General features: G+C 40.3%; 1 protein-coding gene and 1 pseudogene across 1 annotated transcript; one reads left to right on the top strand and one right to left on the bottom strand.

Moving 5' to 3' along the window:
- Nucleotides 1-1,489: 1,489 nt before the first annotated feature.
- On the bottom strand, nt 1,490-14,155 carry ATRIP (ATR interacting protein). The gene is made up of 13 exons (XM_032194227.1): nt 13,855-14,155; nt 13,659-13,741; nt 12,349-12,519; nt 11,583-11,698; nt 11,096-11,256; nt 9,461-9,556; nt 8,528-8,657; nt 6,206-6,925; nt 5,337-5,479; nt 4,609-4,700; nt 3,634-3,717; nt 3,117-3,366; nt 1,490-1,894 (listed from the first exon to the last, which is right to left on the bottom strand). The coding sequence occupies exons 1-13, from the start codon at nt 14,153-14,155 to the stop codon at nt 1,827-1,829; spliced, it is 2,415 nt and encodes an 804-aa protein (XP_032050118.1). The 3' UTR covers nt 1,490-1,826.
- Nucleotides 14,156-18,843: 4,688 nt separating this feature from the next.
- LOC116493049 lies at nt 18,844-20,032 on the top strand (annotated as a pseudogene).
- The last annotated feature ends 3,881 nt before the right edge of the window (nt 20,033-23,913 follow it).

The following is a 23,913-nucleotide window of genomic DNA, read 5'->3' as shown; positions in this document are numbered from 1 at the left end:
AGAGCCCAGCCAAGAGCATGTTTAGCACCCTGGGCAGGATACAGCCTCTTTGCGTTAAGACCAGAGAACTGGATGTTTCTCAATTTTCCAAGGGCTTGCCTCCCACTGTAGTGCTCTCCTCTTCATTCTGGTCCTTGGATCCAGGCTTTTTTTTGTTTGTTTTTTTGTTTTTTTTTGAGTACAAGTGTGTCCCTCTTGTGCACCAGCACTGCAAAAGGTGATGTAAAGCATCTGCCTGCTCAGACCTATCGGTACAGCATGTGGGGCTGCCCAGCCTGGGTGCCAGCCTAACACCCAGAGCAGCTGCAGAGGATGCAAACCACCACCCATCCAGCCCCAGGGAGATGAACTGAAAAGGTATTTATGGTCCATGGCTTGCTTTGGCCCCAGGCAGTCCTAATACACCTCTCACCTGCTGAAGAGAATAGCAGGAGAAGATACAGTGCTAATTTTGTTACACAGCAGATGAAAATAATGAACAGCTTAGGGTGATAAAACAGTAAGAGACCAAAAATATTAGGCTTTAAATTAAGAGCACTGTTAACAGTACTCTTTGGTATCTGACTGTAATCCTGTCTTGGTAGGAGTCCCTCTTCCCTTAGCGCGTTTGTTGTTTTTTTTTGCCATCGCAATTTGCTCAGCTGTAATATGATGTATGTTAGCTGCAAAATCTAGAACATTAAGCTGTAGTTTCTTTCATAAGCACTAAAATTGGCACATTGTCCTCCGTGTACTGAAGTACATACAATGTTAAAGCAATTGAAAGCTAGGATTGAATTTAATTTACTATCTGTATCTCATTTCTCCCCTACTTCCTTACTAACACTACATATGGTCAGTTTTGGCCTTAGGAAAGGTTTGTTCCTTCTTTTGAGATGCCTCATAAATGCACCTTTCACTTAAAAATTGAAAAAAGTTCAATGTTTGTTAAAAGAAGGTGTAAGCCATAGCTTCCTCTATTCAATTCTAGTATTCTATAGAATTAGAATCAGGTATCTGTCAAAAGAAGAAAAAAAGCATTCCAAGGTAGAAACAAACCTGTAGGCTATTTTAGTAGCACTTACACTTCTGCTAAGATCTAAGGTTCAGCCACTACCAGCAGCTGATAATAATACACAGTTGAAAGGGTAAAGCAACAATTCTCCTCAATGTTTACCTTACAAGAATGAGATGGTAACTTTGGGAAAAAGTGCTATTTTTTGTTTTGGCACCTAAATAGTTGTACTTCCAGCACATTCACAAATTTGAGGGAAAAAATGAGTGATCTTGGATGTTTATTACAGGACTTTGATGAATTTCTTGCTCAGAACTGAACTGCCAACTCTTAAGTTACTTCTACAAATTTATAAAAAGTACAATCTACTAATATCAACATGAAAATGTGGAAATCATGCAAGAATGTGTTAACAGCTGCAAAAGAAACAGATCAGATGTTTTTAGAAGACGTCCATATGAACTCAGTGATCACAAACACCTCAGGACATTCAGCATCATAAATTTAGCTGAAATTTAGCTTAGTCACAGTAAAATGGAAAACAAAAAGTTTCCATTCTATTTACAGCTGTTTCATGAAGAATGAAACTCAAACAGAACTATTCATAACCCCTGGAGTGGTTTTGCACAGCCAAACAGTACACTGCAGTATCATTTTTCTTACATCAGAATTCCTTTGCTTTCAGGTTCACTTGGATAGCACAAAATCACAACAAAGAAATACATTTTTGTTTGTATTATCATTTAATAAAACAGATGATTTAATTTTCAGATTGTCACTGATTATTATGATTTAAATAAGGAAGGAGAGAGAGACCCTTGGTAAACATTAGCTAACTGCAGTCCATTCCCTGATCTTCTGCTTCTGGCTCAGGAGGATACAATTCATCTAACATCAGCTCTGCAACAACAGAAAAGCACGTGTTTTAGAGAATTATTTTTGTACTTGATAAAATTATAGCTGGGATTTTTTTATTTTTGTTTTGAAATACAAACAAGACTTCCTCTAGAAGGCTATATCAAATAGACTTTCAAAGACCTCTTTACATTTAAACTTTATACACGTGTTTTGTCATACAAACTTTCCCCACCTCCTCCTCTTTCCTTTAAGGCCTAAAAGTAAGGAGAGCACTACCTTGGACAACCAAATTTAGTTACCAGGGGAAACATAGTGAAGAGAACTTTTATTTAAAAGAACTATTTAAGACTATTAATTAATTAAGTTTTAAGCCTTATTGTTATAAACTTATCTTAAAAAGCCACTAGGCCAAAAGCATAGCATTTTGTGATTAGCAGGAAGAACCTGACTGGTAAGTACGCACGTGCAAGCACACACACGCACCACCATCCCCAAAACTGTAAGCCGTTACACTCTTTTGGTCCATTTCCAAGCACAGCTAGACAAGGTGTTAGAAGTTCCAGAAAACTTTAGGACACTCTAAGCAGAGTAGAACAAACACGTAGCATGCTGTTTAGTTTCTTCAGAGAAGTCACTGTTAGCACTTGTGGCATGTTCACGTCACCTGCCTTACTGATGCAAAATACCACCACTGAAAGATTTATCACACGGACTCTTAGTAAGACCACGTGTTGTCTGGTGTCCTGTAGCAAACCACATACTGACATGAGAACACATTAGCTCACGTTAGCTCTAAAAGATGCATGGAAATAATGCCATGAGTGGATGAAGAGGTGGCATCAAGGTCCAGGGAGCAGAGACAGTTTCACTAGATTTGCTCTGCAGGAAATAGACACGAAGTGTGCAAAGCAAGGGGAAAGTTCTGATGTTACATGGGTTAAAGAAGCTTTTGGGGTAATGGAGGAAGGGTGGGGTGGAAGAGGGACAAGGAAGATGTTAAGGGATGCAAGGAAAAAACAATTGCAGAGAGAAAGCATAATGCTAGTTGGAAATTTGGAATAATTTAAAGTGAGGTAACATACAGTGTAGATTGTTCTACTGAAGGGAGGGGGAGCAAAGGATTTTGTTTGATCAAACAAAATATCCACATTATTTGGTACATGGTATTTGTTAACTGAGGAATGAGACAGAAGTGGAATTTCATTCACACAATAGAGAAGACAAAACACAACACAAAACAACTCTGTAATGTGACTTGATTTACCTTCACAGGCACTCAATTTTTGATTTTTTTTGAGAATGGCTCTTATGCCTGGCATAGCTTGGTCATACTGATGGAGTACTTCCAAACAGTGTTCGTGAAACAGTTTATCTTTCTGAGATAGGCTGTGTAAGAGTAAAACAGCGTCTCGTAAAAACTGAATAATTTGCTCCTTATGCGCACACAAGCCGCTATCAGATCTTCTGATCTTCATCCACTGTCTATGTAACATTACAATGAGTGCCTTAACCACCTGCAAGAGATAAAAGTCTCAGTATACAAAATAAAATTAGAGCAGTGGAAAAGTTATTATGAGCTTCACTGATCAATCTTTTCAGACATCCAAATTTTAGAATATTTTCTAGCAAGCAAAAACAAGCTTTCCAGAAGAAGGCAGACTTCAAAGTACCGAACACTTCTGTTTCAGTGGAGCTAAAAAATGGTAAAAAACTACTTCAGCATTGTTAGGAGTAACTTTTAAGTTTTCAGTAGATTAAATTCAGTAGCTGTAGTGACGTACCTCAGGATTACACTGGCAGTCTGTACCAGGTAGTAAAATGGCTGGCCTGGAGCACCGCGTACACCTTGTCAGGAGTCTAACTGTCTATTACAAAAACACGCAGATAGCATTACAATAAGTATTAGGGTTCTGCATAATTATCACACAATTTAGCTGCAAATAAAGGGAGGTAGAAATGTCATTTGCTTACTGTTTTTAAACATTCTTGGTCCTTTTCTTAACAATTCATTTTTTACCCCACCAAAAGAAAAACAAAATGTTAGAGGAAAAACAAACACACACTAAGACAGACGTGGAATTTGCCTTGCACAGAAACCACTTCAGCTTCCTGATAAGAAAGGCTGATGAGGATTCCTTGCATACACATCGTGTGTTTGCACTTCCTAAATGCAATGCAGACAGGGGATAATGAAAATACTTTTAGAAAATAGTTCAAAATTCTTTTAAGTGAAAGTAGAGGTGGAACAAATGGTAGAACCCCACAAGCCACCCCGGCACTACGAACAATATAAATTCAAAAACTATTCTCCCTATACAGGATCATGCATACTGTACAGCAAGCTAGTATTTCACCATATGCTGTATTTCATTTGGAGTGATTTCAAAGATACAGTTCAGAAGTAAATTATAAAATCAAAATGAAACACAGGTCTTGCTTCCTTTTACTGCATCAATCTAAAAGCAAAACAAAACTTGTAGTCTTGAACATTTACAGCCATCCTAAGAGCCTTCTCGCTTTTTCAATGATTTAACTATGTTGACTGCTATGACTGATGTTATCTTGAAGAGTGGTTATTGATTCAAACAGCTTCTCTTAAAAGTCAATGTAATCCTTTACTGCAAGCAAATACTCTCAATTTTTATTTCAGGTGAAGACAGAACTTATTTCAAACAATTTGTGCACTGCCCTGTTCCTCCCTTCCCACCTCCCACCCCCCAGTAGGAAAAAGCACGAGAACTAACAGCTGTTGTTACCTCTTGTTCCAGCTGAAGCCAAAGCACTTCAGATGCTGATTTATCTGGCCTTGATGTGATATACATGTACAGTGCAAGAAGAAGGCAGGTATCTGAAAGAGAGATAACTTTGTTCTCTTCCCAACTGGTCAATTGTCTGTGATAAATAATAGTTGTTTTTTTTCCACAGAAGATAACATATTCCAGGAAATATGTAGAGTGCTATCCTGGGCTCAAGATACAGATTCAACTTCTTGCTTTAATTGCAGACACCTTAAGCAGTGCTGAAGAAATTAGTATCCCTAAACTTTCTATGCATTTGTGGTGCTACTCTCCTATTACATTTTTTGTGGGTACTAGACAAAGAGTATTTGTCATGCAGGGTACTGTAATCCCTAAGCTCAACATTGTGTCCCTAAGCTCAACATGAGTGCAGGTCCCCTGCAGAATGGAATTAGCCTTCAAATCCTTGAAACCCCTTTTTCCTTACCAACTTTTATTATAGTAAACATTCATCTAGAAAGTAACTTTAGAAGTCCAGATGGGTATCAGAACTCTGTATGGATACTGCCAGACAAAATATTCTTCAAACAGTGACTGGAACTCGGTGCTAGAAAATGTTTTCAGGTGACACAGCAGGCTTTGCCTTTGGGGGGTTTAGTACTTTAGAGCAAGGCCTATTTGTATTATTTTTAGTTGTGCTAACTAACATTCAACTGTTAACAATTATGCATTAGGCAATCTTTTACCTGAATGAGAACAAAGCTGAGCAACCAACATGTGGTGTTGAGCAAGTATACACAACAGTTTCACGGTCAAAAGGACAGCATGCAAAGGGATCTCGGGACACAGACAACGGAGCAGTATCTGGCTACTCAGTAAGTGCTGAAAACTTCAAAAGAAAAATCTGAGTTAGAAACGTGAAAAGCACTGATGATTTGAAAATAATTCACCATTTCTTACATGCAGCATCGTAATTCATGCCTTTTCAGCCATTCAAAACTAGGTGATCTCAACTTACATGCCATGAGCTGAAAAACACATTGTTAGATTTTGAAGACAGTTTGCAGTTCACACTATGGTTCCATATATTAGACCATTAGCAGACAAATTGTTGCACTTTTGAGTGTGCCATTTTATGTGCCAGAATAAATAAATATTATAAACATTTTGTAGTATAAAGTTTATATACTTATAAAACATATGAAATATTCAAATATTATCATATTAATATAAAATATAAATAGAGTAAATAAATAAAACAGAAAGCCCTGTGCTTTCATTCCTTACGCATCTCCCAGCAATTGGAAGAAAAAAAAAAACCCTCATCAACTGCATAGAGCCTTGAGAAGTTTTCTCTCTTCAATGTGACAGCTATGCAATGAGGCACCAGCATCTGCTTCATATAAACTTATAAGCAGATCTTATTATTAATTTGGGGCAATTATCTCATTTATTAGCAGCAAAGGCAGATCCTCCCATGCATCTCAAAGATGAGCTGAGAAATAAGATATTCTCCCATAAATGTCATAATTTCTACTGTCATCTGCACAAATTAGTTTAAACAGAGAATGAAAACTAAGAGCCTGAGATCATTTTAAAGCTATTACTGACTTACTTTATTAGCAAGTCCATTGTTGAATTTTCAGCTAATTTTACCAAAACTTTCAGGCTTTGCTTTAGTATGTTATCAGTCTGGGAGCCTGTTGTAGTAGAAAAATCTAAAACCTGAATCAGCTTTCTGAACAAAGAATGTTGAGCTCGATCGTTAATAGGGACATCCTGTGAAGCTTCAGGCAGCCCTCCTTGTGTCCTGGTGTCTTCTTTATTATCACACAACACATCTTTGTCCATCTTGGAAATCTGTTCATCTCCAACAGTAGAACCTTCTTCTACTTCAGTAGACAGCAATATGTGGACAACATCCCAGCTATAAAATGCCAAATAATAAAGAATACCCAGTGATATAACTGTCGTTTCTTCAAGAGACGACCTGAAGTCCTCCTTACTTGATACCATATTTGTGCTGGTTCGAGAAGAAACAACTGAGTGGTTTCCACAAGAACCATTTACTGCCTTGTCCGCCAGTTGTACTGCTTGACAGTATGCACCAATGTGGTGCTCCACCAAGGGCAAGAGATGCACAGCGCCTCGGATCTTGCAACATTTGAGGGGCAAGAACTCTCTCCCACTTCCTGCTAGGCTTCCTTCAGCTGACCCTTCATCCATAGCAATCAAGTTCAATCCTGTTATTGCAAGTTTTTGAGCTTCTCGCAGGGATACAAGAGGAGTAATTTCTTCCTGAGTTGTCCTGATGCTGGGTATTTGTGTCGGCTTCCTATCCGCATAAAATTAAAAGAAGGAAAATACTTCAGCAAAAGAAAAGGTAGCAAACATAGCTGAAAATTTTGATTTCATTTATTAGTTATCCATATTCTGAATGAAATAATAGAAAGGCTACTGTAGTTAGGTGTCTATTCCCAAAATTTAAAAAAAAAAAAAACTACTCCTTGATACTTGCATGGAAGAACAGTATCAAAACAATCCTAAGTCTTGTGAAAGTATTCAGGACTGATAGTTGCGTAACTTTACCAGCTCGTTAGTAACCATTGTCTAAAGCTACATTTCAAACACTGGCTTCTCAGCTGATCTGCTTGAGACCTGTTGTATATTCTTATCCTCCCCTGAAGTTATTGGGTAGCTTTGGGGAAGAAGGAATATTTGTATATTACTGATCTGTAACAGGAAGGGGCTGTCAAAAGACTTCAACAAAAAAATGGAGGGACAGCTTTTAGCAATTAACTAGTCAAAATGCAGCTACAAAGGCCAAATGCAGAAACTGCCTGCGTAAGTGGCATGGGCATTGAGACGTGAGCCATGCCATAAATCCCACAAAACACAAGAATTACTAATAAAACAACATATCAGAAAAGCAAAGGAATTTCAGGAGCTACAGTCTACTTCTTTAAAGTAAGAAACGTTTGAAATGTAAAGTGTGATATTAAGTTTTCACAGTTTATTATTAAATATGTATTCAAGAGAGATGGTGATAATAAGCGTGGCTGATTAGTCTTGGGAAGCAGTAAAGCAGACTGAGTAGATGATTAACTTGAGAAAGCTCTGTTGAAAACCTTTAATAAAAGTTCTCCTGCATCAGTGGGTGCAGGAAAACATTTGCAAGGTACCATCCTGTAAACCTTCCCATAAACTATGGGTTGTGATCCAGATTTTGGGAGCAACTAATTCCTTTCTAAACTATTATCTTGAATTTAACAATCAACAAGAGCTAGCCTTTATGTCCAAGTAAACCTTAAATAAAAAGTATAGGATTCTCAACAAAAAAGCAGTAAAGCAGGTAACAACAAAAATCTTAGGAACAAATATGACTTTTAAAGACATATTCAGCCAATTTTACACCTAATATTCGTATTTAAATGCTTTACAGAGCATTGTGTCTGAGAAAAACTGTACAAGAATTGAACGTAAATTTAGATTAAAACAAAAACTCTACAGTTCTTTTGATTAATTTTTTTCACTGATTTTTTTTTGATTATTTTACTCTTGACTCATGATCTTGTTTATATACTTCTTTCATTGCAAGTTTTATATCCTTAGATAGATATGGATAGCTGCGGCTGATAGCAGCTTTAAAGTTTTACTTATTCCTGTGCCTTCCCCTAAAATAAAATTAACGTAGTTTCTCTCTTAGTGTTTCTCCAGTATTTAGTATCCACAATAATCAAACATTAATAATTGAAGACACAGCATGAATGACATTCCAAATTGTGCTTTAAATGGCCTCAGCAAAACAGCATTGAACACAAGGAATGAAGTATCCAACACAAGTCCTACATAAGTAAGCGTTTCATACAGAGTATACCACTATGCTGCCACTATACTAAGAACACGTCTGATACGGTAAAACAAAAAGTAAACTTACGTATCCAGAAGGTTTGACTGCAACATAGCTCCTTGTAGGGTCTCCGAGTTACTGCTAAGAAGGTGGCAAAGACCTAGTAAAGACCCAGAGACAATGGGCTGCTTCATCAGTGCATTCAGTAAGATAGAACCTGAAAAGATATATAATTGTCTTTGGAGTAATTTTATCACCAATGACAACAGTAACAAAAAAATATTTCAAAAGATTAACCTCATTTATAGTGCTCTCAACCACAAAATTATTTTTTCATTACAAATTTTCTCTTTCTTACAAGAGAGAAATCAGGAAAAGAATCATGTTCTAAAATTCATTTTTTCTGAAAATCTTCAAGATGTGATTTAAGTATTAACCAAGTTATATTTAGAGAGATTTTAATTACAATCCCCATATTAGCAAAATATCTCAATCCAAATGATTGTTATAACCCACAACTGTCCTGGTGACTTGCTCCCCCTTTTCCAGTCCAGACATTAAAACCATGTGATACAATCCTTTTCTGAACTGGAAGTAACACGTTGAACATTCTAAATGCTGCTCTACTGTTTTTACTTAAAAAAAAAAAAAAAAAAAAAAAAAAGTGTATAAAGTTTGCAATAAAAAGTGTAGTATCTTAATAGTGAAAGAGCCACCCTCCTAGTAAGATGCCTCTCAACCTATGTCTTGGTCCAAATCCTTCCTTAAAGCTAAAGCCAGGCAAACCTTTTTCTTAAATAGAGTAACAGTATCAGAATGTTGTGGAGATACAAGATAATAATATAATCTCAGATGCTTTATTGCAAAATCACAATGCTCAAAGCACAAAGCAGCTAGCTCACCAACTCTGTGCACTGGCACTGCACACAGCGGGTTCGTCAGCCTGACGCTGCCTAGTACTAGCACCTTAGCCATACCTCAGAAACGCTCACTGTTTCTGTGCTGCCAGCAATACCTTACCTTGCGTGTTTCGTTTATGTACAGATTTATAGGAACCGTTTTTTCCCTCTGTTTCATTCTTCATGGATAAAACTTCAGGATGGGGTATCTTACTATCTAAAACAAACGGGAATTACAATTCATGTATGAGAACTACTAGACGGCTTACAAATCCTTATCTATCATTTACACACATTCAATTAGCCACAGCCATTATATAGGAAGCACACAGGCAGCAGATCAGCATAAAATACATATTTTGCATAACTCAGTAATGTCAAATAATAATCACAGAATCATAAAATAATTTGGAGGGGACCTTAATGATCATCTAATTCCAACCCCCTGCTGTGGACAGGGACACTCCCACCAGACCAGGTTGCCCAAAGCCCCATCCAGCCTGGCCTCAAACACTGCCAGGGATGGGGCAGCCACAGCTTCTATGGGTAGCCCGTGCCAGTGCCTCAGCACTCTGAGCAAATAATTTTTTTCCTTATATCTAATCTAAACTAAAAAAAAAAAGGTTAAAGCCATTACTCCTTGTCCTATCACCACATTCCCTGATAAAGAATCCCTCTCCAACTTTCTTTTAGGTCCCCTTTAGGTACTGAAACACTATAATACTATCTAGTTAATATAGTAACTATAATGCTATAGCTAAGAGCTGTGATGCAAGCAGAATTGCTCCCTAAAATACATTAGAAAATGTAAAAATGTACAAAAAAAGTCTTGGAGGGTTACTAAGACAACTGAGTGTGTTTTTCAAACAAATAGGCATACTGAACGTTGTTACCATAATGAATAGGTGGTGGTGGGGAATTAACAGTGTTAATCTTTTAAGGCTACTATATTTATTTTTGTTTATTTTTGGAAGTTCATACTGCCCCCAGTTTCAGATTGAATACTGTAGCTGAAGGGTAATGTCTCAGATTTTTCATTTCGTTTTCTGTAAGTATTAGCTGATGATACCCAAATTTTGTTGGCTGCTACAAAAAAAAAAAAAAAAAAAAAACACCAACACTATTTTTGTTTCATATTATAGCAATATTCAAACATATTTCATTTTCCTAAGTTTTATGCAATGAATTTAAAGATGCAATTTTGTGAGAATTACTGCTGTATACATAGAAGAGGAAATGAGTAACCGGTTTCATCTGTTTCTTTCAATGTGGCTAAATACGTACCATTTAAAATAAAATGCCAGAAATGGTCTGTTTATTAAAGCCAGAATTGCAGTACTACAAAAAAAAAACATTAGTTGCCTAGCAGACGTTTTCAAGAAACAGGCAAATTATTTCCTGTTCTTTCTTCAGTGACAAAGGCAGATAACAATTTGGGTATTTTAGTTCATCCTATAATAAATGAAAGTTTTTCACCACAGCCAACAGATACTTCATCACTGATATCCTGGCATCTGGTACACTGCCATTTACCAAGATGTGAATTCAATTGATCTTCATGCAAATTTCTTCAAATTGGCTTAAGGCCAATTGCTATAAAACCAAAATAAATTTAAGCAAAATCAAACTAAGAAAAATACTTCTTTTCCCTAGAGTACTCTTAATGAAACCACTCAGTTACATAGTACAAAAAGCTTTATGTAAAGCAGAATGTTCATACGCAGCTAAAAACGTTGCAAGTTATATAGGGGTTTACCTTCTTTGATGGAAGCAGCCTTGGCAAACAACTTTCTTGAAGAAGAAGATGGTCTAGTAGATGTGTCAGCACCGAAAGACTCTTTTGTAGGAAAGGATCTTCTTCCAGACTGTGGAGAACATCCTTCTGATTTCACTTGGATTGCAGAATTCTTTTTAGGGCTATTTAAAAAAATAAAAAAGCAAGAGGAAAAATTACCCCCCAAATCGACTTTGATGGATCAGTATCTCTTTCAGAAGTATTTTATTAAATAGTAAAGAAAGATGTATTTAATAGCGTTTGTAGCATTGATGTTTTAGACGTATTTCACTATCCACTCTTTGTAAGTAAGTCTTTTAAAGCAAATTCCACAGGGGTCAAACTTTTTTTTGGATGTATTTTTTCAAGAAAACAGAACTAAGAGTTGCATGAAGAAATAAAACCTCTGTAGTACTTCAAGTATATGTATTATAAAAGGCAACACAAATTCATTTTCCAAAACTCATACCTTGGTGTTAAAACCGTTTGAGTAACATGTTTATTTCTCTCACAGTTCTGAAGTCGCGTTCTTAGTTCATTCATTTCTGCATCTTTGAACTGCAACTCTGACTGCAAGGACAGTATCTGAAAGGGGAATTCAAGAGACAGTTTTACTGTTACAGATACATGAGCGGTGCTATAACTGCAAAGCAACTCAAATTACTGTAAGATTTCAAGATTACCATCTACTTACTGTGATCTCTGCACAAGATCTCCATTTTTATGTATCCTAATCCAATTAATACTATGTTAGAACCAAGTGTCAAAATTCAGGCAAGAAACATATGACTTGGTAAGACCAAGTGCCACGCAGAGTATGACTACAGTGAGGCCATTAACAGCAGAGTAAACAGCACAAAAGCAGCCACTGTCCTCTTCAGGGGCTTTCAGAAAGATGACTGCAACAGGAATAGCAATCTGATCAGAGTCATACAGTATATTCTGTCTAATTTTTCCATTTAACAATACATTCCAATTGTAATTTTCTGGGGATTGTTTAAGAAAACATTAAATAATCAAAAAAATTCTATCATTTTAACTTCGTTCTTTTATGCTGGCAGAAGAAATCTACCAGCAAGTTCTTACATGTGTTTTCTTCTAGATAACAAAAGAAAAGCATACGTGATTTGGAAGTTTCACACAAATCTTCCTTTGACTAAATGGACTATAATATCATTTAAGTCATAAAACTAGCTTCCACATGTGATGTGAAGGTAACTGTTATAGTTACAAACCTTTTTGGAGAACTCTTTTTCTTTTTCCTTTAGGGTCTGAGATTTTTGCTGTTCCAATAGCATGTATGATTTTTTCTGTTCCTCCATAGCACACTCCATCTGCTGCATTGAGTCGCGCAAAATTTTAATTTCTCCATTTTTAGTTAGAATTTCATCCTGCATTTCTTTCAGCTGCAAAGAGATGAATTCCATTAAACGATGTATTTGTATCATTATCTACGTGGTTGAAGATTAAGCATGCTTATACTTTCTAGAGAGAAAAATGCTTCTCTAAACCAGTTTAGAAAGTCTGCAATACAGCTTCTGATCTTTTTTTTTTTTCCTAATTAAATCAGGCTCAGCTAGTGTTTTATCTAACAGAATTATAAAGTGACAGCAAAGATATATGTCAATGTACTATCCTGGTATCTGTCAGAGACCATTCTTTCACCTCCTCTATGTTTATGCTATTTCTTTGACAAATACTCTAGTCGCACACAACAAAAACTTATTAAAATGTTGGGATGTAACAATGATAATTTAACCACAGTATCTCATCAAGCACAGCAGCCAACAGCAACGCTGTCGTCGGACAAGTTACCACCCCCAGACAGTATCTTCATGACACGTATAGTCTCTGTTACTCTGAACAGCCATCACTGCTCAGAGACAAGACTTCAGAGAGAGAACAGAATGGGTTATTCAGAAAAGGATTGAGAAAAAAGTATAAAGACACCTCTATATCATGATGTAAAATTATATTTTACCCTCACGTGGTGTACAGGCAGGGTCTTTCCAATAAAGGAGGAAATAAAAGAAGTGGAAGAGAGGTAAGGATGGTGACAGAAATGTAAATAGCGTAGGACCCTTCCATATGGGAGAAAGCACAACTGTGAGGAAGCAAAGATCTATTGAAGTGTAACCACTATGCAGAAATTATTCCTATTTGCTGCCTCTCTTAGTAGTAGAGCCCCATCTGCTAGAACCACACGTGACCTTCAAAGCCAAATCAAAGAAGAAATTTCCTGACGGTGCGTGTTGTTAAGCTGCTGACCGCTTTGACGCTAAGAGGTATCAAAAAACAGCCACCTGGTCATTTTAAAAAGCAGACTGGAGAATATCATACTACCTCTGGTAGTGGTTTCTGTGTGAAGTTTTACCAGAGACTAAAAGAACATTCTGGTAAAATATTTGCAGAACCCTGCTCAGATCTGATGTTTGAGCGGCCAGCCGCACGCCTGCGCTCCCCTGCACCTTTCTTCCCAGCAGCTCGTTCCCATGCGGCGTCCCCGGGAGGTAACGCAGCCACCTCCGTGTCCGCCGTCGCCCACCTTGTGCCGGATCTCTTCGTGCTGTGTCTGCAGCACCTCGTAGCGGAACGCGTCCCTCGGCAGCCCGCTGTCTGCTCCGCTCCCTGCTGAGGAAAGAGCCCGGCGGGCCGTGAGGTGAGGCGAGGCGAGGCGAGGCGAGGTGAGGCGAGGCTCGCCCCAGCGCCGGCCCCGTCCCCCCGCTCCCCCTCACACCGACCTCCAGGCTCCTGCCCCGCGGCCCTGCCCCGCGGCCCGGCCCGGCCGCCCCAGTTGCGCCCCGCGTCCTGCGACAGCGCCTGCGAGGCGATCGTCTCGATCTCCTCCAGCTCGTCCGCCGTGAAGTCGTCGCCGTCCCCGAACGGGTCCTCCGGCGCCTCGCCGCCGCCCGCCGCCGGCCCCTTGGGGCGCTTGTGAGGCGGGACGCCGTTCCCCAGCGGCGCGGCCGGAGCGGGGCCCCGCGCCCAGCCCGCCCCGCACAGCGCGGGGCCGCTGCGCTTCCGCGGCCCGGGCGCCGCCATAGCGGCCGGCGCCGAGCTCTGAGGGGACGGGGCGCGGAGCCCGCCGCGCCGCCCGACAGCCAATCAGCGGCCGGCGGCCTGCCCGCCCGGCCAATGGGGGCCGCCGCGGAAAGCTGGGGGGTGACGTCACGGCAGCCCGCGTGACCGCCCCCTTGCTGTGGTAAATCCCTGGCGGCCGCCGGGTGGCAGGGGTTGGCCCTTTGGGTCCTTTCCCACAGAAATTGGGGTCCCAACCGCGTTATTTTCACTTTTTTTTTTTTGGTTTGTTTGCTTGTTTTGCTTTGTTGTCTAATAAAGCAGAGCCGGTAGGGGGTCATAATATCGGGAAAGGGCTCTGTCTGCGAAAAATCTGTGGTAAAAGCCTGCTGCTGGTCTGCCGGCAGCAGTGGGCTGCTGTACTCGCACCTCAGTCCGTCTGTAAAACGTCCCTAAATTGGGCTGAAAAACCGCCTTTCCAGCTGCTGTAACCCAGGTGGGTGTGCGGGCACAGCTGCGCCGCCAAACCCTTCCGAGCAGGCCGTGGCCCCGCAGCGTTAGGCTCTGTGGGAGGCTCAGTGACAGCCCCGGTGCTAGGGAGCCCCGGTGGCCCTCACACGAGGCCCGCGGTGCTGCTGGCAGCGCGTCTCGGCTTCCACAGGAGAAATCTGATTGCTTTTGTTGGTTTCTCTACTGCCCTTCGCATGCAGAGCACTGAAATCACTGCTGGAGCGCAATGTGTTTTATTTAAGGACTGTTTATGCATAAACAGTGGGAGCCTGGGACCACCTATAAAGGCCGAAGGAAAGGCAGCCTGAGCGGTGCTCTCAGCTGGCCCAGCTCCTGCACTAACCTGGTCACAGGTGAGCCCTCAGGATTCAGGCAGGGCAGCTGCAGCTACTTAGCACAAGGGGGAGTGGTTGTAAAGAGGTTTGAGGTTTGTATCATTTTATCGGTGAGGTATAGGTGCAAGTCTTCTTATAAAAAGATATACTTTGTTAATTAATTTATTAGGTGGAGGAGACTATGGAAAGTCTTGGCATTTAATTCATTGAATGCATCCTTTGTATTTGGAAATATTATTTGTGTCTGTAGTGGGAATGTTAGCATCACGTTTGGCTCTGTAGTCTGGTGATAAAGGCAATTACTGTTAGTAAGAGTGTTTTTACTGGATTATGTTTAATGAGAGATGCTTCAAATAGATGGTGTAAAACAAAAACTTATTGTGTTATTTAAAACCTTCTTGTAGAGGGTCCAGGTTTCTGTGTCAGTCACTCTAGAAAGGCAGACCGAGAGCTTTAAGCAAAAAGGATCTTGACTTAGATTGTACTTGGTCTTCATATTTTTCATTTTATTATTATTTTATATGATAACTAACTAGGCTAGCGCTATTGTTATTTACTGTTTTTACTTCTAATGATGATGATGTATGGCTGATACAGCTTCATTTCTCCCCCCCCCCCGCTAAAGTTGAGGAAACAGAGTAGAAAACTTGCATGTACTTTTTTTTTTTTTTTTAATAAGATGTAACAAGATATTGACTGTCTTTCTCCATTCCAGGTGTTTCTGCTGAAGAGAACTGACTTTGCAGGTGAACAGAGTAACAGCAAAGGCAAGTCTCAGTTTACAAGCTTAAAAAAAAAATTCTCTGTGGAAGATGATGAAGTGTATGGTAGTGTTAATTCATTTGTTTCTGCTGTCTGTGTGATAAGGTTTCTCAACTCTCAAAGCTAAAAGTCTTCCAGAAAATGGGAGGTGGGGGAGAAGCTTTTTTTTTTTTTTTTGGGGGGGGGGTGGGGATGACAGAATGAGAGAGAATACTGCTTAAAACTTGTTTCTGCTGAAAAATGACATATTTCAACAGGTCTTGTTTGTGCTGGAATGCTATTTACAATTGCTTAATTACATTCACGCTGTTTTGTTATAGGAAGCACTGGTATTCTCTAAAACAGCCTATTTATTTAAACGGCTATCGTAATAAGCAGCAAAAAGCTAGTTTCCAAAGATTTAGATACTGATGCATATAGAACCATTTTCTGGCATGGAGATAAGTGTAAGAGTCATACAGCTATTGCTTTCTCTTTGTCTTCTTTCTGTGGTTTGCTTAGCTTGAGCTTTCAGCATGAAACTTGCTGTGGAGATCCAGGTGTGACTTTGATATCTGCTGCTGGCTGTGGCATCTTTTCATTATTACAGCAAAACCTTCTTAATCTACCTGAATGCACTGCTTAGTGGACCTAGGTGCCGGACCTAGGTGCCAGACCTCAGTGCAGGAAGCATTGATCTGTGCTAGCAGTGTCGCAACATTTCCGTGTTCTCCTGCAGTGCTTTCAACTACTTTTCACTTGGTTGCTTGTAAGTCCTTTCTACTCTGATTTTTACTTGAGTTTCTTGTGAGTAAGTCAAAACCAGGTCCCTTAGTACCTGTTCTAGCTTTAGTAGAGCCTTGTCTGACCGGGGATTTGTGTGTATATTCGTATGGGCATATGCAGCTTGGAAAGGAGAAGGTGTTTTGTGTACTTAAGCACAGTTTGATACCTTGTCTGAATTTGATAACTCTTAATGCTGTTAACAGTAACGCCGTGTTTATTCTGAATGCTAGTAAGAATTTAATGACTTCAGTGTATGCATAATGATGTGTTTGTCCATGTCACCTGGAAATGAGTAGCTGTCTTCTTGTGTTTGTGGCAATACTGCCAGGGTGTCAAAGGTTTGTCAAAGGAGTCACGCAGTGCAGATATGGTAGGGGAATTCTGTATTATCTAAAGGGAGGGGATGTGAATAATGTGGAGAAGTGTTTGAGATAAGTACCTGGCAGAATATGTAGGTTAAATGTAGTCCCAGAGCTGGTCTTACAGTGACAGTAAAACTTTGTTGTGCAGGAATAATTTTCTGCTACAGGAATTTTGTGTAAACCAAAGTAGCATCTTAAATAATGCAAGCTTACTCCTTTTCATGTAACTTGACCAGAAGTAATGATTGTGCCTGCTCAGATGTGGTGGTGTGGCGTTGTCCATGTGCGCCTGGATAATCTTACCAGTGAAGTCTCCAAAACTGGAGACATGGATTTTGTGTTCTGATTCTCAATAAGACTGAAGTAATTGGATGACTGTTACATCCAGCTACTGGCAAAGATTAATTTTTTGAAATTAATTTCTAAAGTCTGAGTTACTAAGATGCATACTGGACTTAATTGAAAATGTTTTCTAATAAAATAGTATCTTGATACAGCGCTCTATGCTTCCTCAGGAAAAGAGGTCGTCTAGGGCTAACAGTTGTGAGGGGAAAGGAAAAGAAAGCACAGAAATTCACTGTCTTCCTCGAAGAGATAAAATACCTTTTTTTTTTTTTTTTTTTTTTTCCCCTCCTGTATTGGATAAAAATCTCTTTGGCTAGGTTACAAAATGACATACAAAATTATTTCAAGTCCATAAACCTTGGAGTATATGATGGCTAGGTTTTTAAACGATGACTTTAAAATGTGAAGTCATAAAGTGGGACTATGACTATCCATCCAAAATTCAGGTGCTATAGTTCAGTCACTTGAGGTTCTTGACCCTTCTGTCTTGGTCACGTTGCTCCATATGAAGTAGGGAAGAGCAGGGTCAAGAAGTCTTGCTCAGGTGTATAACATCAAGTAAGCAGGAGTAATGTGAATTTTATTGTTGTCATACTGTTTCAAACACTTTTGTTCAAACCGGATGGGAACTTGCTTTCCTGAAGCAGACTTCCTACAAACAGTAGGTCTGAAGAGGTTCTAATTGTAAACATAGTGAAATTTGCTTGACTGCTTCAACACCTCAGATAGCAGCACCTAGCAGAAATAAACCAGAGGGGGCTCTGTGATTCACCAGTGCTTTAATGAACACATTGTCCTGCTATTGCCAGTGGTAACTGAGCATTTCCCTGGGAGCTCCCCCTATGTGCGATGAGACTCGAGTCTGCTATGAGTTGTTCTCCTGTATTGCTCTTTCCTGGTGCTCCAGCTAGGGGGGTTGGGATTTCTGGATATAGCCACAGTGACTTCTGACCCTTAGGTTAAAGGGATGGATGTTTGGAGGCTTGGGGAAACTTGCTGTAAATAACTTCTGTAAATGCTAAATCTGCGTTCAACTGATTGTTAGTAACAACTAAAATACCAGCCAAACCTTTTTCATGCTTCTGAGTAAGAATCTGAGTATCAGAGTAAGTATCTGGTGAACTTTCGAGCAGCAGTAAAACAAGATCTGCTTATAAAGGTCTGCGGATAAGCCTTCTCCTTAATTACTGTGTATGGCTTTAGCTGCTGCTGAGCTAGAGCTGATGTCACGCTCTTAAGCTGACGAGTAAGAGGTGCAAACAATTGAGCTGTGCAGCTGGGGAAACAAGATGCTGTTTAGCTCCCTCACAGGTGAGCTCCCTCTGGCTCTTTGGCAGTGCCTCAGAGAGGAGCGGAGGAGCAGCGTGTGCCCTTCTAACAAGGCCGAATATAAAATGCTCGAGCCGCAGAGCCCGGTGGTGGTGGTGGAGGTGACTTTAAGGCCAGCCCAGCGGAAGGGGCTGCGTTCAAATCCCACCAGAAAGGGAGAGCGGCTGGGGACGGCGCCAACTCCCTCGCCCTCTGCCGCGGGGCGGGGCGCGCCTTTGTGACGCGGGCGCGGCGCGGCGCCGCCATTGGCTGGCGGGGCGGGGGCGTGGCGCGGAGGGGCGCGGCGTGGCGCGCCGGCCGGGCGGCCATGTGGACCGAGGTGTGCACGGCGGCGGCGTTCGTCACCCGCCTCCTGCGGGCCGCCGGCGGTATCGGCGAGGAGCGGCTGCGGCGCTTCCGAGAGTGCCTGCAGGAGGCGCTGCGCGGTGAGCCGGGGGGCGGCGGCGGCGGCGGGGGGCCCCGGCCCGGTGGCGGGGCGCGGGGCCGCGGTGACGCTGCTCTTTGTTCCTCCCGCAGAGCGGTACAAGCACCACTGGTTCCCCCTGGCGCCCTCCAAGGGCTCTGGGTACCGCTGCATTAGGATCAACCACAAGATGGACCCCTTGATAGGCGAGGCGGCGGGGATGATTGGGCTGAGCCACGAGAGGCTCTTCCAGCTCCTGCCCAGCGAATTGACTCTTTGGGTCGACCCTTTCGAGGTGTCCTATCGTATAGGTGAAAACGGCTCTATCTGCGTCCTTTACGAAAGTCCCCAGCCGGGGTAGGAGACGACCAAACCGCTGGAGAGTGGGACCAGCCGTAAGGAGCAGCAGATCCAGCCCTTCCAAGAATTACAACATGATGACAGTTTCTAGTTAAGTTCCTGTTCCTTGTTCAACGATGTATATATATCCTGGTTTCTGATAAAAGTAGATGCAACAGAGATCTTTTATTCTTTTTTTATTGGTAGTGGTAGTATTTTCCACTCTATAGTCATTCAAACCGTAGTAGCACTGCCAAGTTCTTTGTGGCCAAGGGCTAATGTATAAAGCAGCTCTTTAAGCTGCCTGTTACTCTGGATCACGTACTGTAAATGCACTGTGCAGTCAGCTGACTGTTTTACACGTTTATATTTTCAAGGAAGTACTACCTATTTGCAATAAGAAAGCAATATTGTAGCACTCCTCATGATGAATTTTCGTCAAGATTAGCACTTGGTTTAAAAAAAACCTCAACTTGCAAAGCAATAACACGGGATTAAAAACAAATTTAGCAAGCTGCACATAAATCTTTCCAGTGACTTGTCTGCACAGAGTTTTCTCAGGGTCGTTCAAGTTTGGCTGTAAGGCACAAATAACAAAAAGTAACTTCTATTTTTAACTCTTTCAAAGCATGCATTTATGTCGGGGCTGGGTTTCATCTTTCCCCAACATTTTGATAAAAGGGATTGGGGAAATAGTTATCTTGTTATTTCTTGTTATTGAAGTAGAATAATAAAGATTTGTTCAAACTGCTTTTGACTTCTGTTGTTGTTTTATTTTTGAAACGTTGCTCTGAAAGCTTTCTGTAGCTTTTCCTAATCATTTCAGATACTCTACCTTTAAGAAGGTGAAGCCCTTAATATTCACCCTTATTTCAGATAGCTACAACAATCTTAATTTAAGCTCAGACACAAGGTGTCTGAGTAGAGCTGTGTGGTTTTTCAGTGTGTGCTGTATGAAACTGGAAGCAAAATTGTTTTTCTAACACTCGATCAGTTACACGAATGTTTTTGAGTTCATTGGGAGATGGAGTTAATGTTTAAAACTGCAACTTAAAGCCATGTTGAAAGCTGGAGTCAAACACTAATGATAAGCATCACTTAACTGTTGTGATTTTTCTGGGAAATAAGAAACTGCCATTTCTTGAGTTAGGTTGGATTTCTTCTCATCTTCTCTGTGTTTCTAGTGCCTGTTAGGTACAAATTAGGTAAAATATCAAGCGCAGCGGTTTCAATGTAATATCAAAACCTTGTTTCTGGTTTATGTGGAGACTCCAGAATGGGATTTGGTTCCTCAGAGCTGTTCTAAGCCAGAAGCTGTGGCTTGTAAGGCAGCTGTGGAAGACTGCACAGTTGTTCTCTGGTAGCCCAGTGCTCAGTCAGAGCTGGATACTTGATGAAAGAGCTTTGTCTGGTGGTAGTATGTCAGCAAAAAAAAAAAATATAAAAATCTTACACCATGTCAATAACATGGTAAAACATACAGTGAAGGGGCAAGTCTGGGCAAACTGGAAAGGGCAGAACTCCAGCCTGCATGAAGATGTTATTTCTTTGTTTGCATTAGAAGCAGCTGTGGCTTATTCACTGTTGTTTGCCTTGATTACTGTTTGCCTTGTTATTTTGGAGGCAGGCTCATCTAGCAGTCTTTGTTTCATCTGAACAACGTGCATAGTGCCCAATCCTTAGTAGTTAAAACTTGGTGAAGAATAAAAATACAATTGATTTTCTAGTCTGTTACTCCAATAAATGAGTTTCTGGGTTATTTTAAGTAAAAAAAAAATGTTTATAATAAAAAACCAAACTTGCTGCAAGACCTTAAAAGAGTGAAAAATCAATTCTTATGGCATTGTTTTATGTTTTTAGTAACACCTTTTCCTGTGATAGAATTGCCTGTATGGGATATTTATTTAGGACCTCTAAGGGACAAATTTGATGTGTTTGTTGCTAATTGTATGAAGTAACTTTAAATCTACTAAGGAGGAGGTGCCTCCTTTGGATAAGTGTCATTTGCAGGATAATTGGCCTTGCTGCATGCTAGATGAGCATAGCTTGGCTGAAAGGATGTAGCACAGCGTTCAGCTGAACAGGGGCTTTTACGGAGCAGTAAGTGTTCAAGGGAGCGGAGTTAGAGGTGAATGAGGACACCGGGCATGGTTTCCAGATAGTGGGTGTGGTTTGACAGACAAGCAGGGCACAGTAGCTGTTTTTGGATGTTCTTTTCTTGTGTGTTGTGTAAGAACAGAGAAGAGCCTGGGTGAATCCAGCTCTGGTGTACTCTGCTTCTCATTTATTAATCATCCTGCTCCAGCAGCACACACTTGGTACACTGTATAATAGCTTGTATCTAGCGTCCTGTGCCCCACTTGCCAGAACCTTCTCTGGAAATGTGATGCTAACCATTAAAAGGGACGCTTTTGTCTCTGTAATTCAAGTTCAGTTTCATACACTTGTGCTGCAGGTGCAGAGTTCAAGTTACTCTGCAGGTGGAGGAGGCTGGGAGCTTGCAGAAAACTCAGTGGAGCAAACACCTGATCTGCAAGTAAAGAGACCGGACTAGTTTGCGACATCTAGAGCTTCATTCCACTGCTTAAAAAACATGTCCAAGAGCTCTTGGACAGTGCTGTGAGAAACAAAGGCCTTTCTGTGAGAACAGAGCCCTTGGTAGTAAAGGAGGCTGTTGTTGGCAGGAAGAAAGGTGCCATCACTTTTTAAGGAAAAAAACTTGATAAGTAAAGCTAGAAGAAACATTTACACATGAAACAGGATGTGTTTGCCTGTTTCTTAAAAAGATTGCCTTGCTGCAAAGATGCTTATTTAAGCTTTGTCCTTATGAGCTGTGTCGTGGTTTACCACGACAGCTGTAAAACCCATGCAATGCAGAAGGTCCCGTTAGTTTACATACCCTTACCACTTACGTACTGCAGGTCCTATATAGCATGCCCCGATTCATTATTTACAGCTAAAAAAGTAGAGAGGGTTTTAGTTATGGTCTGAAGAGGTCAAGAGATAAAGGTATTGTCTGCTCTCTGTATTTGTTCAAGGCTGTTACAATTAGTGTTAGTTCAAGGGGGGATTTGGCAGGTTTTAAATGTGATCTGTAAACATTGGTGTCCTCATTCCTTTATCCTCAAGATGAAGAAGCCTTTCAGTGTGGCTTCCTGGATGTACTTCATACTGTAATCAAGGTCAGTCTGGTTTTTCTTTTCAGGATTAAAAAGACTAAGCCTTGTAAGTTTGTGTAAATCGTACTCTTCTAACTAGGAATTACACATATGCTTCCTGCAAACTCATTCGTTTCTTTAATATGTGCATGAGTGTGCTCTTAAGGAATGAGTGTAGTGAACCAACCGACCCAAACCTCGTTTCTGACCATTTGCAGCTCTGCCAGCAGTGATGTTACTCTGATTTTCACTTCACTGAGAACACTGAAAAATTAATTCAGATCTACTACTGCCATAAGCAGAAGATATCACATTTAACAGTTAACCTATTTTCAATTCACTCAGTGCATTTCTTACTGTGTAGTTTTATTTGGTTTAGAATGCCATGTTTTAGGTGAAGCGCCTTATAAAAGCCCAAGTAGTCTGTGGTACTGCAATTACACAAAGAATGGAACTGAAGTTTAACAGGATAGCTTTTCTATAAAACAATGATAACTGGGAGTAATGATGCTGTTTTCCTTCTAATTATGCTTCTTGTGAAGTAAACTAATTCTATATTAACTAACCTTTTTTATTTAGTTATTAAAAGTGCTCCAGCTCTCCTGCAATTATTAGTTATTATGTTTTTAATATTGGGACACCTGCTCTTGAGAAACTTTTTAGTTACTGCAGAACTCATCAGAAATAAGCATCAGGGTCCCATAGATATCCAAAGCCAGTTCTTAGACATTTTTTCAGGATCTTGTGGTTATGTTTTTCCTTACAAAATTATAAAAGTGATTTTGATGCTGTCTGTTCTAGTTAAAATATATTGGAAGTATTTCATCATCCTTGTGTAGTACAAAGTTATCTGCATTATCAAATACAGATGGAAAACATTTGTTGAATATATGCATGGCTTCAACAGTTCTACTGTCTTCATCATGGTTTAATTACTGATGTACCTAAAAACATTACACTTTAATTACTAATGTACATTAAAAGGTCATTGTGTTTTGCATAGCTGGTTTCTTACCTATTTTAACCACTAATTATTCCTTTCACGTTATTAACTTTCTTCAGATTTTGTTGCTTAATAATAATGCATGTATGGTTTTTCCATTTTGCATTTTTTTCTCTTCATTTGTATGGTAAGAGGTCCAGAACTCTGATCTCATCTTCATTTCTGCAGTACGTGCTATCAGTGCATCAAATCCATGGTCATGAATTGGGCTTTGTGTGGTTCCTCCAGGTTCGAGCTGATGCATGTTGACGTGGTGTAATGGGAAGATGTGTATTTTGGGGTTGGTAGAGGCATTCTAGTTCTTGATTAGTAATGTTGACACCTTCTACTGTCACATTTACTTCTTATTAAAAGTATTTTCTCTTGTGACACCAGAATTGCTGTTGATAGTTTTTATTCTGTGAATAACAGGCTCATCACTTTCACCGTTGTCTTTCAAAGGATTAAACCTGTTCCAGCATTAACAAGTGA

This window comes from Aythya fuligula, chromosome 10 (assembly GCF_009819795.1).
Source record: "Aythya fuligula isolate bAytFul2 chromosome 10, bAytFul2.pri, whole genome shotgun sequence".
Lineage (NCBI taxonomy): Eukaryota > Metazoa > Chordata > Aves > Anseriformes > Anatidae > Aythya > Aythya fuligula.
Note: the sequence above shows the minus strand (reverse complement) of the source record. Positions and strands in the feature narration are given on the sequence as shown.